The following is a 19,483-nucleotide window of genomic DNA, read 5'->3' on the forward strand; positions in this document are numbered from 1 at the left end:
TTTTTTTATTATGATTAATATTATTATTTATTTAATATATTCCAGATGCTGTTTTGTAGTGGGTGTGTTTGAGGCACCAGATTGTATTCAAATGTAAACTTCCTTTGCCAAGGCGACCTTTCAAACCAAATCCATCGACAAATGCAACCGTCGGTCCTTACGTGCCGGCCGCTAATTGACAGCATAGGGGCGGACACTTGTCTTCTCGACCTCTTAGCTGTTCCTTACTGGACAGAGCCTGTGGGAGGGAAACCTATCAGGGGAAAAAGCAGCACTGTGTTTCTTCTGCTCAAATGTGTCGGTAGCATTCATTCAACGCTGAAGTAACCTTCCAGAGTAAAAGCATACACTGCCATGGCTTAGAAAGGATAAGGTCCTATAGGAACATGCATTGTATCTGTACGTACCTGTCTCGCCACTGCTGATGTTAGGGATGGTGTTGCTATGGTTACTGTCGTGAAGGCTGCCGCTTATGATGGCGTCGAGCGCAGTGCTGCCGTGAGCCTTGACCTGAAAGCTTTAAACAGCTACAAAACCAAAAACTTTAGGAGAGGAAAGACGGAGGGATTTGGGGTTCCTTGATAGAAAATACAGTGGAATGTATGTATTGTATGATAGCAGAAATGTATCAGTGCTCCATCTTCCTCTCTTTTTGCTCTCTGTCTCACTCCTCCTCCTCTTTGTCCTATTTCTATTCCTGCTTTGTTTTTGTATTTATTTTGTAGCATGTCTGTTGTTCTGTCTCCTGGTTAGGGGATGTAGAAGAGAGATAGTTCCTCGTATACCTCACTCTCTTAAGGACAAACCAAATAGATGAATGCTTTAAAACAGAAAAGTAGGGGCCGAGGAGAAGTGTTTGAAACATTATGAAGATGGAAACACTCAAAGAACTTCACGATGCTCTGACATGTTCACTCCCTTGGCCCCTGGGACCACTTTTTAAGTCACCAAACACAGGGCAGGACACATTCACACACCTTTTCATATATGTACACACTTACTGTGCATGTGTATGTATATAAGTCAGAAAGGTGACTGAAGAGCGGGCGGCGACTGTTGTTGCTAGGTGACAAATGTTATGTCTTAAAACGCAAGAGATGTAGAGGAATATAAGGGGAACCCTTTCAATCTTGCGTTATCTTTTCTCTAACTTTCCTTCTTACCGTTACAGTCAGGCGCAGTTCCCGACGTCTTAAAAACTTCTCGTGTTGATATGCAAGTAATAGCTGCAGCGTAAGGGAGCGTGTTCAAAGTGTGAGTCTCTCAGTGGCGTGAATCTCCAGAGAATGATACCAAAGCAACACGTCATTCTGAGACCCAACACAACACACATGCTCCCTAAAATCCTGTACACAATCCTTGAGTTTGATTCGCAGCATTTTTCAATTTAAAAGGGTCATATGGTGTTGCTAAAAAGAACATAATTTTGTGTATTTGGTGTAATGCAATGTGTTTATGTGGTTTAAGGTTTAAAAAACACATTATTTTCCACATACTGTACATTATTGTTTCTCCTCTATGCCTTGTCTTCTGAAACGCGTCGGTTTTTACAAAGCTAATCGTTCTGAAAAGCAAAGTGTGCTCTGATTGGCCAGCTATACAGTGTGTTGTGATTGGCTGAATACTTCAAGCATGTGACGGAAATGTTACGTCCCTTACCATACTGTGATGCTGTTATAAACGAGGCATTTGTTGCATCCAGTGGGGACATAATTACTTTTTAATTTAAAATGACTTATACTCTCTTTCTACGCATTGCATTGCATTGCATCGCGCTGCGTAAACATAAAACCATGTCTGCATTTGTGATTGGAGAAACGACAAACAACAAGTGATACTCTATACTGCTCAAACTCACGTTTGAATCATCAGTGGCAAATTCTTTAAATATGAAAACATACTTACAGGCTGTGAGCCAGAACATGCAGGCATTGAAGGCTACTCTCACAGGTTCAGGAAACAGTCCTCCATAAAATCCGCTGCACACATCTGAATATTTGGGTTGAACTGTTCTGGCAGCAACAATACTACAGTGAGAATCAAAGTTATGCCTTCTTTCTTTGCGTGAACATTTGGGCGGCATTATGCAAATCTTCCCACACAGTGACATAGACATGTGGGGGCGTTTTAGGAGGGAGTGGACGAGTCTTAACTTTTATAAAGAATATCTCTTTGGGTTTGAGACTTTGGTCTTTGCAACTTTAGGGATCTTATCTATTCTCGAACAGTTTGTAACACTCCAAAGAGAAAGGAATACTTGAAACCACATCATATGACCCCTTTAACAATCGGATATGGGTGAAAATTCCAGAGAAAAGAAGAAAAAAAATCATAGCATTTGAAATAGACTAAGAGAACTGCAAATATGAGTCTTTTTGTTCTTATTTTACTCTCTACTTGTTGTTTTACCTGCTCTCTCTCTATATATATTATTCAATAAAAAAAAAAAATTAAAAAAAACAGCTTCAGTCCAAAGGTGTTTAAAAAGATTTTTAAAAATAGCAAAGAATTTAAACACGTCTAGTTAAACCAAAGAGCTCCACTAACACATCCTCAGCTGTTTCTTTTGCCTCTTTTCCTGGTCACCTAGCAACCCAGTTTCTGAAGGTATAACCTCAACTATCCAAAGTAACATACGATGAAGATAATGATGAAATGTATATTTTTAATTATTCATTATTTGGGGAAAACTCTTCATGGTGACGATGATGATGATGATCTTAAAGAAAAGACTTGGTATGTCTGTGATGAATTTTTGTTTCCGTTTTTGGAGGTCAGTGGTGTTAATCTGTCCCCTGCATCTTCTCCCTGATTTCATGTTCGCTGCTCACTCAGTGCGTAAATGAGAGCGCGTGCGTGCGTCATTGTCTGTGCGTACATATGTTCATGTGAGCGTGAACGTATTTTACACTCTAAAATCGGACAGATAGACGGTTATTTTGGCATATGTGCGTGAATGTGTGCGTCTGTTTTGCTGGTTGATGTACGTTGTCATGTTTTTACCCTTTCCATCGTTCCTTTTTTTCCTCACTTGAGTTGAGCAGTTCCTTTCTTCTCCTGTCCTCTGCGTCTCTCTTTTTCTCCCTATGGTGTCTGTCAGGTTAGCCTTTTGGTGTAATTATCTCTGAAACCAAAAAATAGTTGACAAATAACTCGCTTGTTCATTGTACAGTGTTGTTCATTTAAAGTCATTTTTGTAACTGAAAGTGTTTCACTCATCTGAATAAAAACGGTAGAGAAAAAGAACAGTGCATGAAAATGTTGTCTTTTACTTGTGAGTTTATTTAATCGCTGTGTGGTCAGTGTGTAACGCGGTCAGTCCGCGTTTGGCCGCTGGGGGGCAGCAGCAGCCACATGCTGTTCTCCTTCATATAGATGAATCATCCGCAAGAGCTTCTGCCTCCACATGGTGCCTCAACTTAGTCACCTTCTCTTCCCCTTGCTTCCTTCACTCTCTCTAGATCTATGTTTCTCTCTTTTCTCCCTCTTTTTCTACTTTTCACAGCTCTCATTTGCACATCTGACTCATTTAGGACATCTGGTCTTTGCCAGACAGCTCGTCCTTTACTCATGTTCTACTCCTCTCCAATTTAGACGATTCAAATTTAAGAGTGTATGTCTTTACATCTGCTACGGAAAAAAACAACAACAACATCCAGCAAAGTTTAACTTTAATTAGTAACCGAAAGTTGAGCTGATCAGTCCTTTCCACATTTAAACGTGTTAGTAAAAAGTAAAATCAAGTTGGCCTAATGTACAAGTAGCCTATATGACAAATTAAAAAATATTTTAATGAGTTCATAATGTCAGAGCATTTAAAGCAACTGTATGAAGTTTTGTGTCTTTTGAGATTTAAAGACCTCTACAGGTAAGTGAGTGGAATTCATTGTCGTAAATACATCACTGTTGTAAATAAAGTGTATACCTGTGCGCATGTATTTGTTGCTGCCGTAAAACAGTCGGGCTTTTTCGTGGTATTTCATACCTGGCACACGTTTTGGGGAGAGCATGGCGTGGGAATGAAACAGAAGCCATTCGCCTTATTAGCAGTAGTTGTGCCATGAAACGTATAATTTAAGGTTAAAATAAATAAAAACCTTACATATAGTTTTAATTTAACATACATATTAAAATGGTTTGCTATGCATGTTACTTTTGGCCATGCTTAATGAAATATGCTGCAGAATGAAGAGCCCTGGTATAGACTTATATATCCATCACTTTAACTTACAACTCTACCTCTTGTTTTTACCAAGTTATTTCGCACTTGTTTTGTCTACAAGCAGACGAGTTGAACTGTGGAAACTGTTCATCACTAAGTGCTAGGAGGTATACAACATGTCAGCGTCACAGAAACTTTTCTGTACATTTGTCCTGGGTTGAGTGGGTTGGATTGTCATGCTGCTACAAAGTTGTGGGGAGGCTAAAGGCAAAAAAATGCCTGTTGTGTTCACGATGCCACTGACATTACTGACAAGGAGGATTTTGTTAGCCCTAGTTTAAGACACTGATGGTCCTTTCCCACTTACATTGTTACAAGTCCAGAACAAGGTGCATGTTTCTTACCAGCATGTAAATACTGGTAAAAGATTATTTGGGGGCACTTAAATGCATGAAACAACAGTCCAACAGTAAGGTTCTCGAAGCAAAAATCCCCTTAATTATCTCCATAGGGGAGTTGATTTTTAATGAAAATTTATTAACCTTTAATTAACCTTTGATTAGTCACATGACATATACTGCTCAGGTTCGGCTGTATTTCAGCTGTGGATTACCACTGGGAATGCTAACAGTTAAGCTTGTCCAGGTATCATTTACCACCTAAGTCCTGTGCATAAGTAAATGTGATTTCAGTCTGCAGAAGCTGTGAGATGTTTACAGATTGGTCACAGGATGCGTCAGTCATCTCTGCTCCCACTCACAATCTGCCTCAGTCAGACTGTACCCGCCCACTCACAGAGACAGGTGGTCAATCTGTCGCTTCAGTGGCACAGGTGTGTGTTTGCGTGAGTGTGTAACAGCACTCCAAGACGGAACAGATGACGGTGGCATTTCAGGTGTGTAACAGGAGCACAGTAAATTCCACAAACATGGGGCTGGAGCATATGCTCTTTTGTTTATGTTATTATCAACCATAACACTCTAGCTTTGTCATGGAATCCTGTAACAATGATTACAAGCTAAACAAATGCAGACTGTCAGTGTGGGCTTGAGGAAATCATCGTTTAGTGTTTCAGAGGACATTCTCACACAAACAATCAAATTCCCTTCCTCTACTTGAGTGTTTTCACACCCTTCGCTGAGCTGCCACACCTGCAGAGCAAACACAGTGTCAAAAACTATTCTAACTAAACTATAAGAAGGCAATGCAAACAGCTTGCACTGCACAGCATCTTGTTGTCTTCAGAACCATCTTTTCTTTTGGTTTGTGCATAGAGCTGTGTGGAATACTTTTTTACACATTTCTTAATTTTTAAAGTTTTACACATTAAGAAATATGTTTATGTGGAGAGTCATATGAATCGTGTACACTCACATGAGATGAAGATGTAATCATAATAGTTTTCTATAATAAGTCTTTTAATTCTATATGGTGTGGGTTGCCCCCTTCAATGTATTTTGCCGGTTTAAATGACTTGATCTGTGGTGTTTCACTAAACACTGAAGAAAATCGCTCATTGGCTGCCGCCTCTGTAAGTACACAGCTGAAAAAGCAGAAAAGTAAGACAGAAAGACTGATAACCCTGTTGAAAAAACAGCTTATGCTGGTTAGGTATGTTTTGAAGCATGGCTGCTGGTTAAAGCTGGTTTTTAGCTGGTCATGAGCTGGTTTAAGCTCATATACACACACATACACACACACACACACACACACACACACACACACACACACACAAAAAAAAAAGAGCATAAACAACAGTACGGCATACACAAGATCGAGATATCTGATGACAGAGAAAATCCTGAGTAGTGATGCCCAAATTGCACCAAATTGTTTTGTTGGACTGGTAAGAAAAAAATTATTGTGTGTGGTATTGATGCTTAAAGTAGGCCTACATGAAGGACAGCAATGCTAATGCTAGCTAAAGAACTACTGGATAAGTTGTTAAATATGATAACATATAACCAAAGCAATAGGCTGTGAAATTATACATTTCTTGTTATTTGTGTTTTCTTAATTTGCTTACTTTTTGCAATCTAACTTGTACTAGTTTACCATACAGCTAGCTGATTAGCCTGCTAGCTTAGCATATACTCTATGCAAATTACCTATTATACTATTTTAAATGTATGGTTTTTCTGTCCCTTGACCTTACAAAGGACAAGTTGTTTGAAAATGCACAGATGTTTTTCTGATTGACAAACAGCTAACCCTTGGGCTCCATGACAGAGGCCACTGAAATCAATTTTTGAATCAATTATCTGCAATGCAAATATCATGTGACTAATCACTTGGTACATGTAGAAAAAAATATGTTTTGGTAATGCTGAGAACATAGACCCAAACCCTTAATTAGTGACAGTCTTGAGATGTGATGGGTGATGCTAACCTGCAGAACCTAACACCTGCAGGATTCAAGGGCATGTCGCTGATACTTTATGGATCTTCCCTTTCAGAGTTTGAAACGAGGAGCTTTGGGTTACCGCCATTTATCTGGAACACACCACCACATCTTGTCAGTTAATGCAGATCCTACGAGCATGAGACACACAAATACACAAAACTGAGAAAATATGGGGGTGTCCCACATTACACATGGACTTGGTGAGTCATTAGGAACATCTAGTGCCCACAGTATGAATTTGGTACCTACACAGATTTCCTATCTTTGTGATTAGCCCACACACACAGAGAATAACATACATCTGTCATAGCATGTTACAACAGAAATGCCTAAGGTCTCTTCAGCTTTACAAACCATAGCAAAGTCAAACAGCTTTATAGTCATTTTTGTCCTGAGATGTAACTTGAGGTGGTGAATGCTGAATGGATTTTGAATTATCAGAAAAGTATTTTAGCAATGAACTGTCTGAACAGCATAGTTCTTGCAGCTCAGGATACAGATTGCTCAAAAATTGTTTTTTAATAAAAAGTTGTCATGTTGTTCCATACCAGCATGCAGTTATTGTGTTATGTGCAACAAGTTTGTTTAAGTTTCAAGAAATTTTATACACAGATTTTGCTATTTAACTACTCTAAATAAGACTTTTTTGTTTGCTTAGGGTCAAAATTTGGCTGATTTGTATTGCACATTTAGCCCCCTGTTGTTAGATGTTGTAACTACACCATTTGGACCCAAAAATAATCTTTCTTCAGAAAGTGATTTTTTTTTTTTTGCCAGGAAGATGATTTTGGTTTTCAATGGATCCTTTTCACATTTTCGGGGTTCTCAGAAGCGGAAGTCATCATAGCTGGGTAATCTTTTATAGTGGTGAATGGAAATATAACAAATATCTTTTTGCGCTCCCATTTCCTTCATGATAGTTTTTCTATGACTTCAAAAGAGGGAAAAAATATTGAGAGATTGATTATGTTGGAAAAATGTGTTGTCACTCTCTCAGCCATTGTATTAGAGACACTTACACAGCAGTGTTAACCAATTTTTTTTGTTTTTGTTTTTTCATTTAATGCCAAGGTAGCACAACACAAGGTGTAGTGCTATAAATGTAGATTAAAGGGGTCATGAACTGAGAAACCAAAATTGCCTTGATCTTTTGACATAAGAGGTGATTGTACTAGCTATAAAAACATCCTGTAAGTTTCAGAACTCAAATCTTTTCATTAGTCTAAAAACAGCTTGTATTAAGGCCAATCGGCCAAAACTTCAGCTTTTAGAATGTTCTTTACTCTATGATGTAATAGTGTGGATAAGCACCGCCTCCGCAGAAGAAGTTCAATGCTTGCTTCGACATCACTGCCTGTTTAGCCCCGCCCATGGATTCGCACATGTAGTTTTTCAACGAGAGAGGCGAACGTGCAGGTCTATGCAGAAACCCATATTTTACCAAGGATTTGTTTACAAACAAGGCACAATTCGACAAGGGATTTACAAAAGATTAAAACTAAAAGGTGATACTGTGCTGACTACATTGGATCCGACAGTAATGTCGCAACACAAAAGTGTGAGTAACTGTTTTTATTACATGGTCACTATTGCTTTGTTACTTCTTACAGATCGTTTGATATGTATTGAGTTATTCATGCGTTTTTGTCTTAAATCACAGCAGCATCCATCTATGAGGAATGTACCCTGTCAAACATACACAACTATTAGCCAATCATAGCAGCGGGCGTTTACTTCCGAGTCTGCAATCCACCACACTTATTCAAACGGAGCGTTCTGATGAGGGGGGTTAAAAACAGGACAAAAAACACACAAAAAACAGGCAGTTCATGACCCCTTTAAGGTTTTAATGTTAATTAAAATAATAATAATAAAAAAGTTTTCATTTATATGAAAACACGTCATCACAGTCTGTGAAAAGGGCCCATTCAAAGAATTTCAAGGTAATGCATTCTGGGAAATGAAGTGTTTTTCCACTGCTGTCCATAAAACTGATTTATTAAATATGCTGAAATATATAGCTATAGGTGGCAAAGTTTAAAGTGGCTAAGTGTAAAATGGGAGTTAATGACAGTAAATTTCTTTGAATTCCAGTTTCAGTATTTTAATACTACTTTCTTACATTCAGTTGCAATTCTGTTTGCTACCTCAATTCTTGACCCCGATGTATAGGGACATTTTATGCATAATATCCTAAAAACAGTTTACAGCATAAGTTCCAAATGTTTGATATGAATCTGAAGTATCTGTTAAACAGAAGTCCATTTTTGTGCATCTGTCTATCTGTGAAATGTCATGTAGTGATTTGAGAAGGCGCTTGAATTACATGAAGTTCAGCAGCTGGTGTACTATCAGCAGCAACGAGTAGCAGCCCTATGGTGACCCCGCTTTAGGCCCGTCATGCTGCTAAATCGGACCTCTGATTAGCTCCACGCCTCTGAAATGACAGCTGTACTGGATACAGATCCGTTGCACTGGAATGAAGGTATGGCAGTATATTCAGTAGTGGAAACAGTGAACTGTGCCAATAGGAAGAGTTTGATCCTAAGCAAGATACTGGAGACACCATCAACACACACTGTGCTTAATATAGCAACTGACATACAGCGATACATACCTCTCTGTTTCTCCTCAAATATCACAGGTCTGTTCCCCCCGAGGGGCTTCAGGTTGGGTGTGCAGCAACATGGCATTCTGTTCTTCAACTTGTACTCTTCATTTCCCTCTCCCCATCTTTAACCTGTCCTCCTGTCTCCGCCTCCAGTCTCTGTCCTTGGCAGAGCAGTGTGTGGTAATCCTATTACTCTTGTGCGAAAACCAGCTGAGAGAAAGAGAGGGAGATGGAGAGAGAGGGATTATCAGTTCTCTGTTATAGTGGTGAGCAGACAAAAAGCACTTTAATCTATGGAACATGACCCTAAAGACTGAGAGAAGAATACAGGGAGGAGAGAGGAGGGGCGCTAAAGGGAAATGATGGGACTCCTGACAGTTGGAGCGCCAAACTTGAAAATAAACATGTTCTTTGATGACAAAGAGCCAATTGACATGCTTTCTCGTCCTTCCACACACACAGATAGAAAACATAAGTGGATAAACTGTTTTTCTTGTAAATTTGTAAATGGTAATTCTTTAGCTGTATTCATCTCTTCACATAAAGTTAAGTTTATTTACATTTATTCATTTAGCAGATGCTTTTATCCAAAATGATTTGCAACAAGCAGTTCATCTTAAGGATGCAAGTACATGATAAGTGCTAGCAATACAAAGTTTCAAGCTTCGTCCAGGGGTGTGTTTCCCAAAATCATTGTTATCTAACTCTGGTTGTTATTTCAGTTGAACTCTATTGGTAATGATAGAACTTGAGGTCATAGTTTTTTTGGGGGGAAATGCAGCCCAGAATAGTACAAGGGATGAATGTAAGATACAGTGAAAGAATAGAATTTGTACTTGTCTAATAAATCTACACATTTTCTGGTCATTTGGCAGTTATGTTGTTGGGCTGACTTCTGTCTTTTTCTACAAATTTCATTATGTCATATTAATTGGCCATTTTTAGGTCAGCTTAGAAATAAAATCAGAAATGTGAGAATGACACTAAAGGTATTAAAAAATTAGCTAAGATATTTTTCCACATTTGTCATTATGTTACGGTCATGCAGTATAATTAAAATGATAATGTCAGTGTCAAGTGAATATTTGATGTTCAGTGTACTGAATGTTCACTTGATTATTCATGTAATGACACTAAAAAAACAATGGTATTGAGCATAAGTTAATTGTTTTATTCTATAATTATTATTTTATTCAAATTTTGCTTAAAGTAATTTTTCATTATTATATTTATTAATATTGATATTGTTTCAGATTAACCTTTTAGTTCAAGATTTTATATGCAGTAGACACAATGCTTTAGTTAAAAAAAATCATAGTATAAAATTTGATGTCCAGTATACTTGAATAGCATTTAATATTTATTCCTCCGCCAGAAAACAAAGCAGAACTACTGTGTTATCTGAATTATTTGCTTTTAATGTTTTTTTTTTTTCATAATTAAACATCATGAATTTAATAATAGCAATTACTACCAATCAAAATAAATTTGAAAGCGTGTAGCATGATGCATGAGGACGGCATGGTCTCTCGTTCCGTCCCATGTTTCTGTGGAATCGCTTTACACTCTTGCTCTGTCTAACAGATCCATCACTTTTGTGTGCTTGACTCCACAGGAGGCCAACAGATAAAGAGATAGTGAGGCCCTCTTAAACAGAGTACTCTCTCTTTTACCATCTAACTTGAGAGTGCAACAACACTCATGGGTGAAAAAAATGCAGTGCATGCTAGCACATATATTTGTCCTCAGGACTCTAATCAGTGCCACACAGGAACACTTCTTAATATTGAGACCATGTACTTTGATTAAATGGAGGGAGGACATGCTGAACAGTGCAAGGGTGTTGGGAAGCACTGTATCACTCCAGCATTTTAAATGCTGATCATCTGATAAAACAAAATCTTATGCTTAAATACTTTAAAATTATGTATATGGCATCTCTGTATTGATTTATTTACAAAACAACAACTATTTGTAATGCATGAATTTCACCAGAGAGTGAAGGGAAATGTGATTTTATATTGCAAGATATAAAGTAACAACTAACTGTGACTTTATATCTTTTGGTGTTACTTTGTTTTACATTATTTCTTATACTGAACTTTATCTCATAATCACTGGTTCATTGTTAGTTCATGTTAACTAACGTTAACAAATGGAACCTCATTGTAAAGTGTTACACAGTCAATGTTAAAGTGGAAACAGCTTCCATAAAGAATTGAAAATATACTAAAGAGTAGGGCTTTCCAAACTTTTGACTATAGTGTTTCTCCAGTCACTCCAGCTTTTTCTATGTTTGTGGGAAGCCAATAGACTTTGTGAGAGAGCTGTTGGTTATACCTAAACATAAACGAAGTGTGGAGGACAAGGCGAGTTGTGTGTCAATACATAAACACACTGCATGTGAGAGCCAGAACAATGAGGAACTTCTCTTAGAAACTGATAACCTTGAGTTTACTGTGCTAAAAGACTTGACATAAAGTCCAGCAGTGGAAGAGAATGTGGATGAATAATATAAAAAGTGATGAATAGGATGAATCGGACAGCAGAATGTACCGTGCTTTGTCAGAGAGAGAGAGAGAGAGAGAGAGAAAGAGAGAGAGAGTAGAATAGTGATTTAGCAGTTAGCAGAACGAGAAAGATTTTCTTTTAAGTGGAAGACATTTCAGCACACTGGGAAACAGAGACACAAGAGAGAAGGAAGTAGAAAATAGAAGACGCAAGTGTGAGAGACGGGAAATGGAAAATTTTGTGTAAATACAATAGTAGACTGTATTTATTGTCTATTATGGTCAAAGGAAATTGCCCATCCCAATAACAGCTCTTGTTTTCTTTCCTGGGGAAAGAAAACAGAGGGTGTCTCGAACAGATGTGACAGCACTGGATATTTCCAAAACACACACGCACACACGTTCACACAGACTGCGGCAGCAGCATTACGGAGCTGAGATGCTTATCTGAGGTACGTCTGTTTCCTGTGACCAGAAATGACTGCTGACACTCCACAGCCTGACTAGCACAAATAACAACAAGAAGCACAATCCTGAGAACCACTACAACACGCATAACAACTCACAGCACAATGACAACAGTTTCCTCTCAAAGGAAAGGACAACTGATCAGATTAAAGCTCATAAAAGCACAGACCATCCTGTCAGTCTTGCATTAACGTTCCCATCACATAGATTTGAGAAAATTTGATGAATTACTAAAAATGTCATTCTAAACCACATGAAATGTTGATACTTAAAGCAGTGTGATTGTAACAGATGTTTTGTTTATGCGCTGGCTGATATGTATAGTATGTGGAAGCCTGTTTCCACACAGAATAAAAAAAAAAAGGTAATTGTGACTTTTTTTCTAGAAATTCTGAGTTTATATCTTAACTCAGACTTTGTTTCTAGAAATTCTGAATTCTGAGGAGGAAAGTCAAAATTGTGAAATATAAACTCGTAAATGCAAGAAAAAAGGCAGAATTATGAGGAAAAAATTATTTAATTATATTCAATTTATTTTTTAATATGTGGTGCAAACAAAGAAACAGAATTGTGAGATATAAACTCAGAATTCAGCCTTTTTTTTACTCACAATTCTGAGTTTACATCTTTTAAATCTGCCATTTGTCCTCGCAATTCTGTTTTTGTTTCCACCATGGATTAAACAAAATTACAAAGTTTCATTTTGACTTTTTATTTCACAATTCTGTTTTTGTTCTGGCAGTTGCAAGTTCTTTTCTTCTCAGAACTGCAAGTTTATATCTCACAATGCTTAGTTTTTTCCCCTCCTCAATTGCGAGTTTCCGTCGCGCAACTCTGAGTTTACAACTTGCAATTCTAAGAGTCTCAGCTCTAAGAACAGAGTCTGAGAATAAATTCATTATTGTGAGGAAAAAGTCGCAATCACATTTTTTATTTCGTGGCGGAAACAGGCTTCCATAGATATGTGTCAGCCATCTTAGATTTATACTGACACCTAGTGGAATGAATGCAGTATCATGAAAAGCATTTTTGCAACATTATTGTTTTTACTGAAAAAGTGTCTGATGACGGTTGAATTATGTTATTAGGGAAAATACTTTTTTTTTTTCTTAAGGAGAATTACAATTATTTAATGCATCTTTAAAGATATGTTGTCCCCTGTTTTCTAGCAGTATGATGTACTAAACTAGAACAGGAGACATGCTACACTGCTCATGAGAGACATCACATTTACTCAAAAACTGTTCTCCAGTGAGGGATGGAGGAGGGTCCTTTTATGATTCAGGTGCTCAGCTTTAAAACAGGATGTATATGCTTGAGCAGATGGATTACATTCAAATCATAGCGGAAATGAACATACATGCTTTCTCACACTGCACCCTTCTCATTCTCTGTCATGCACGTGCCAACAGAATTCAGTGGGATTGTGGTCATTAGGTCACACGATTCTGTTTTATTGGCAATCTTCATGTAATCATGAGACTTGAAGTTCATGGTATATGTTTCTGAATCTTACTTCTCATCTCCCCTTTTATGATTACTATAAGAGGTGGTAGAATGTGCAGTCTCATGAATTAATGTAGCCTATGTTTTTATAAATGTGTGTGTGTGTGTGTTATACAGTGTCTTGCAAAAGTATTCAAACCCCTAAATTTTTTACACGTTTTGTAATGTTGCAGCCTTATGTTAAACTGCTTTAAATTACTTTTTCCCACATCAATCTACACTCTATACACCATAATGACAAAAAAAATAACAGGTTTTTAACATCTTTGCAAATTTATTAAAGATAAAAAACGTAAATGATTCCATTGCAAAAGTATTCATACCCTTATCTGGGACAGTTGAAATTTAGCTCGGGAGCATTTATTTTGCTCGTAAATGTTACCTGTTGCAAATTCAATTGAATGGGTATGATTTGGAAAGGCGCACGTCTTGATAAAAGCTGAAAATGCATATTAGAGCAAAGACCAAGCCCTGAGGTCAAAAGGACTGCCTGTAGAGCTCAGAGACAGGATTGCATCCAGCCACACATCTGGGCAAGAGTTCAGAAAAAAATTCTGCTTCACTGAAGGTTCACAAAAGCATGTAGCCTACATTATCCATAATGGAAGACGTTTGGAACAACTAGAACTCTTCCTAAAGCTGGCCTCCTGGCCAAACTGAGCAACTGATGGAGAAGGGCTTTGGTTAGACTGGTGACCAAGAACCTGATGGTCACTCTAGTTGATCTCCAAGATCATATGTGGAGATCTACAGAAGGACAAACATCACATCGCTCCACCGATCTGGGCTTTATAGCAATGTGGCCAAACTCAATCCTCTCCTCTGTGAAGACACATGAATACACACTTGGAATTTGCAACAAAAAAAAAAGCACCTAAAAGACCTCAGACTGTGAGAAACAAGATTCTCTGGTCTGATGAACCTCAATTCTAAGCATTATGTTTGAAGGAAACCAGTTCTGCTCATCACCTTCAGAGTACCATCTCAAAAGTAAAGTGTGCTGGTAGCAGCCTCATGCTGTAGGGCTGTTTTTCAGCAGCAGGAACTGAGGGACTCGATGACCCTAAGCACACAGCAAGAGCGGCTTATAGACATCTCTGTGAAAGTCTTTGAGTGGCCCAGCCACAACCTGGTCTTGAACCAAATCAAATATTTCTGGAGAAACCTGAAAATGTGTGTGTGCCTCCATCCAACCTGACAGAGCTTGAGAGGTAAAGAACTGAGGAGAATGGCAGAGAATTGCCCAAAGCTGATGTGAAAAGCTTGTCGCATCATACCCAAAAATACTTGAGGGTGTAAAGGTGCTTCAGCTAAGTACTGAGTTAAGGGTTTGAATACTTATGCAATGTACTTATTTCAGGATTTTTTATTTATTATTATTATTATTTTTTTTTAAATAAATTTACAAAGTTGTGACAGTTCTGTTTTTGTTTTGTCATTATGGTGTATGGAGTGTAGATTGATGTGGGAAAAAAGTAATTTAAAACAGTTTAACATAAGGCTGCAACATAACAAAACGTGAAAACGTGTTGAATACATTCGCAAGGCAAAAATTATACTTTCATGTGTGTGTGTGTGTATATATATATATATATATATATATATATTAATTGAATACACTTCTCATGTTTTTAGTTTCTGTAATTGATTTTTTTTTGTGTGTGTGTGCCATTCAGTTCTTTTAAGAATAATGTTGGGATTATTTTTTTCTAAAAAAGCAGGAGCTAAATGTTGGAATCAGTATTAAATGCGTTTGAAGTATTTTTCATTATTCGTTTATGTTTACTAATGTAGTTAAATAATTTTTACAAATGGAACCTTATCGTAAAGTATTAACTTATTTTTAAATATCATTTTTGAAAAGTTTTTTTCTTTCAGGTCAAGTGTAATAAAAATTATACTATATAAAAATATCTTGACGTATTATATAAAATGTCTTGATGTTAAATGTATGATATTTATGAAACTGGTAGGCTAATAAAAAAAAATTACCTTGGAAAATATGCTGTAGGCTTATCTGTCATTATCCATTATATATCTGAATGATGTATATATATGATACATGAGCAACAGAATATTTGATATTTTGTTTTGATAGAAAATATCCGAGTGTCCAAAAGTGCCCTTAGTGACCTTGCGGGGTACATTCCGGAAATCATAATTCGATAACTAACTATTAGCCTACCTCTCGATGGGGGCAGATAATTAACATTAAATGAAAGAGAACGAGGGCTAATTAGCTCGAAAAACACTTGTTGCTGACGTTAACGGGCGCGATGACGCTGAATCTCAAGTACTCTCGGACGCGGATGTGATGTCATCACGGACAGTGGCTATGGCGGTCTCCATAACGACGCCTCGTGCTGCAGTGACGCCAGCCCCGGTGGTGAGGGGGCGTGACTCAGCCGATGCCCCATTCCCCTCCTCCTCCCCCCGCGCGTGTGGGCGCGAGCGAAACACGACACCCGAGAGAAAGAGAGAGAGAGAGAGAGAGAGAGAGAGAGAGAGAGATAGATGGGGGAGGAGACAGCGAGTAGTTTCAGACTAGGGAGAGCGGAGGAAGGAAAAAAAAAAGTCGGTGTGAAAGAGAGAATGGGAAACTGACTGATATACTGCGATTGTCGAGCCTTGGGAGCGCAGATGAGAAACTAACACAAGGATAAAATGTTGCGAAAATCCTCATCAGGGATCAAGAACGCGAGTTTGTAACAGAGAGACGCGGAGCGCTGCTTTCCTGCGCTGTTGGGATTGTATCGATCGCTCCCGGGACAGACGGGAAAGCGCTGTTTCGGAACTCCGCTGCACCCCGTCCCGTCCCGTCCCGCCAGTGGAAGTACCGAGCCGCTTTCCCAAACTCCGCGCTGTCGGTCGGGGGTTTGGAGGGGTCGCGAAAAGAGGCCAGAAATCGTTCTGCGGGATCAACAAGAGTGCTGATCACTGGACAAAAGTTTGGCCTTTTGGAGACGGGGGTGCGGGAGAGGCCGAGTCTCGCCACTGCTGAACTGACATCTTACCCCAGCTCGCTGTGTTAGGGGCAGATAACTTTCAGCATGAAAACCCCGGGGGACGCGGGTAAGTTACCCAGGCGTTCATTAACAAGCGCTGCCACAACTTCTTTGACTTGTGAGCTTGTAGAGCCAGTGTATCGAGTCAGGACTTCACAAAACATCAGCTTTACTGAGCAGTCAGCAATGTCAAAATGGATGTAACGTTATTAGTTTCACAACTGACTTTAAACTTACTTTTAGAAAAGCTGACTAATATTGGACGATGTATTACCCTGACATGTCAACTGATTGGTGACTACTCGGTATTTTTTTGTTTGGTTTGCATTACATGGTTAATTACATATGTGTTGAACTCATGAACTTGAATGGCAGTTTTCAAATATTAAAATTATTAAATAATGCGGTCAGTTGTCCATTTAATTTAATAACCTCAAGTGTCCAGTTGTAGTCCAGCTCAGTGTTCATTCTAGTAGTCCTAATGTTAACAAGTTCTCAAGTTTGCGGTTTGACTTTAAATAGTTGAGTTACATTCAAACCTAACGACCGCTGATTTCAGTTTCTCCCAGTCCTGCCAGCGCGGAACCTGTTGAATGGATACAACTTCAAAACTGCAGCTTGTAGGCTACTTCTGTGGTTCTTGGAAATATGTCGAAATCGATGCTGTGAATTCCCCGCAAAATGTTAAATACCCCCCCCCCCCCCCACCACCTCCCCCCCTCCCTCCCTCCCTCCAAAAAAAAAATGTTCCTCCTCGCACTCTGCGCCTGTAGCATGGCACTTTCAAAATGGAAGCCCCGCTTTCTCGCCGGAGTATTTAATTATCATGTTACTTTGTTTACAAACGCACCACTTTACTTTCGCTCCAGTCTCTAGGGTTTTAAATATAGACCTTTAAGCTTGTAAAGTGCAATGAAGCCTAATAACAAAGAGCTGCGCACTAATATCCCGTTAGGTGAAAGGATCGCCTACTTTTATGATGCATGCTTTCCAGTAGTTTGAATCCACTTTAATCACGGTTGGCATACTTGCCGCAAGTATTCATTTCCTAACATGTCTCTACTTGTCCAGTATGCACTTGTGAAGTTGCTACTGTCCCGCCAACTACAGGAAGTTTCAGTAGCCGTGTTCAGGAGGCCTATTGTGGCATGTTTGGGAAACCATGTTGAGACTCTCTCGCTTTCGCTCCCTCAATCACAGTCATTTCTCTCACATCACGATTTTCTCAGCGGTCGTACCCCGCCACCCACACAGCTCGAAGTTTTACGGACTTTTAACTATTATATTCATGAACGCTGCGAGCACGCTACATCTTTAACTAGGTATGATGACATAGCAACCACTCGCGGCGAACATTCTGCCTCAAAAATGTGTTCCAAACTGCGTGGTACTGTTAATGTGTGTGTCAGTCAATATCTACTCCTGGCCGCCTGGTGGGAGTATGTTTTTCCTGAACACGACTTTAACTACGTTGAGTGCAAACCCCTTCAGCGTTGGACACTTCGGGATTTCAGCCCTGAGGTGTTTTCAGGTCACCGCGACTTTCGGAAAATTTGCGTGGCTTTCAACCGGTCGGTGGGCTTCATCTAAGCTTTGGACACTACTGAAAGGTAGTTGGACATAAATACATAGCTTTTATCTTGGTACTGACGAAATTCCATCGAAATACATAGAGGAGAAGGTATTTAACTAAATCGCGGAAATTGGGTAGTCACATTTGTGGTAGGTAGATTAGCGAACGCCCTGTCAGATGCACTGCAGGCATCGTTCAAAAAAAAAAAATAAAAAAAAATAAAACAAAAAACTTATTGTCTGTTTGTGAATGACAATGAATATTTCTTGTGTACTTGTATGAATATGAATTAACAATTAATAGTGATGTGTATTTTTGTTTTCTCTTGTATTCTGAAAAAAATGTTTATGAATATGAATGAACTCTTATTAATTATACTTGTTTTCAGTGAGGTACCATGGGTCTGATGCCCATTCCAGCTAAAACAGTAAATTTTCATGATTTCATTTGAAAGAACTAACAAAATTCTACCTTCTATTCAAATTTCATGCAAATATCTGATAAAATGAGGAAGTTACAAGAAAAAAATGTGTGAATAGTAAGCATTTTCGGTCACACGACTTCATTGTAATTAATGTATACTATTTTACTATATTCCCCGTTATTAAAAATATCATAACTTTCGCAATCCTCAACTGATCTTCACAATCCAGGTGTCGTCGTAAAGGGAATTTTTCAGCTCTGTCTAGTCATGTGATCCATTTTGATCTTAGGGGTGTTTGAAAATTTTGTCATCATACCTACTTTAACTTACCGAGTGTGTAAGCGCGCTATGCGTTGTAGGTTTGTCTCGCGCTGTAGACAGTCCTTCATGAAGTTCGTCCGTCTCTGCGTGAAGTCTTACCACTTCATGGTCACTTTCACGTTTAAAAACCCTGTCTTTCTCTCTCCCTTACAAGTAAAGCTTGTTGTTTTTAGCTGAACTCTGCATTTTTATAGTATGTAGTGTATTAAATTGCAAGTACATTTGCAAGTATCATCTTTTTATTTCAAGAATACCAGTGACATCTTGGCCAAGTGAAAATGATTATATTTAAAATCCCTCTAGCCCTTCTTGCCTTTTCTGATTGTGAGTTTGAAAGCCTGGGTTTCTTTAATATTATTAATAAAGAATATTACTATATCCCAAAGAATGTTTGCATGTTTGCATGTGTGAGGTGTCAGTGAAAATATCCAAATGAAATTCATTACGTCATAAGTTCATTATGTATGTTGTGATACCAATATCAGCACATTCGAAAACC

General features: G+C 38.4%; 1 protein-coding gene and 1 long non-coding RNA gene across 2 annotated transcripts in view; one reads left to right on the forward strand and one right to left on the reverse strand.

Moving 5' to 3' along the window:
• Window positions 1-2,248: 2,248 nt before the first annotated feature.
• On the reverse strand, window positions 2,249-19,137 carry LOC109104715. The gene is made up of 5 exons (XR_002020273.2): window positions 18,994-19,137; window positions 9,184-9,387; window positions 8,893-9,040; window positions 6,552-6,694; window positions 2,249-3,124 (listed from the first exon to the last, which is right to left on the reverse strand). It is a non-coding gene; the product is annotated as an uncharacterized LOC109104715 (long non-coding RNA).
• The window catches only part of LOC109104686 (ETS domain-containing transcription factor ERF-like), a 47,132-nt gene continuing 43,809 nt past the window's right edge, over window positions 16,161-19,483 (forward strand). Inside the window, exon 1 of the mRNA XM_019117973.2 lies at window positions 16,161-16,733. Within this exon, the coding sequence (XP_018973518.1) occupies window positions 16,712-16,733 (22 nt within the window). The 5' untranslated portion in view covers window positions 16,161-16,711. The remainder of the gene's footprint in view (window positions 16,734-19,483) is intronic.

This window comes from Cyprinus carpio, chromosome B16, assembly GCF_018340385.1.
Source record: "Cyprinus carpio isolate SPL01 chromosome B16, ASM1834038v1, whole genome shotgun sequence".
NCBI classification, from domain to species: Eukaryota; Metazoa; Chordata; class Actinopteri; order Cypriniformes; family Cyprinidae; genus Cyprinus; species Cyprinus carpio.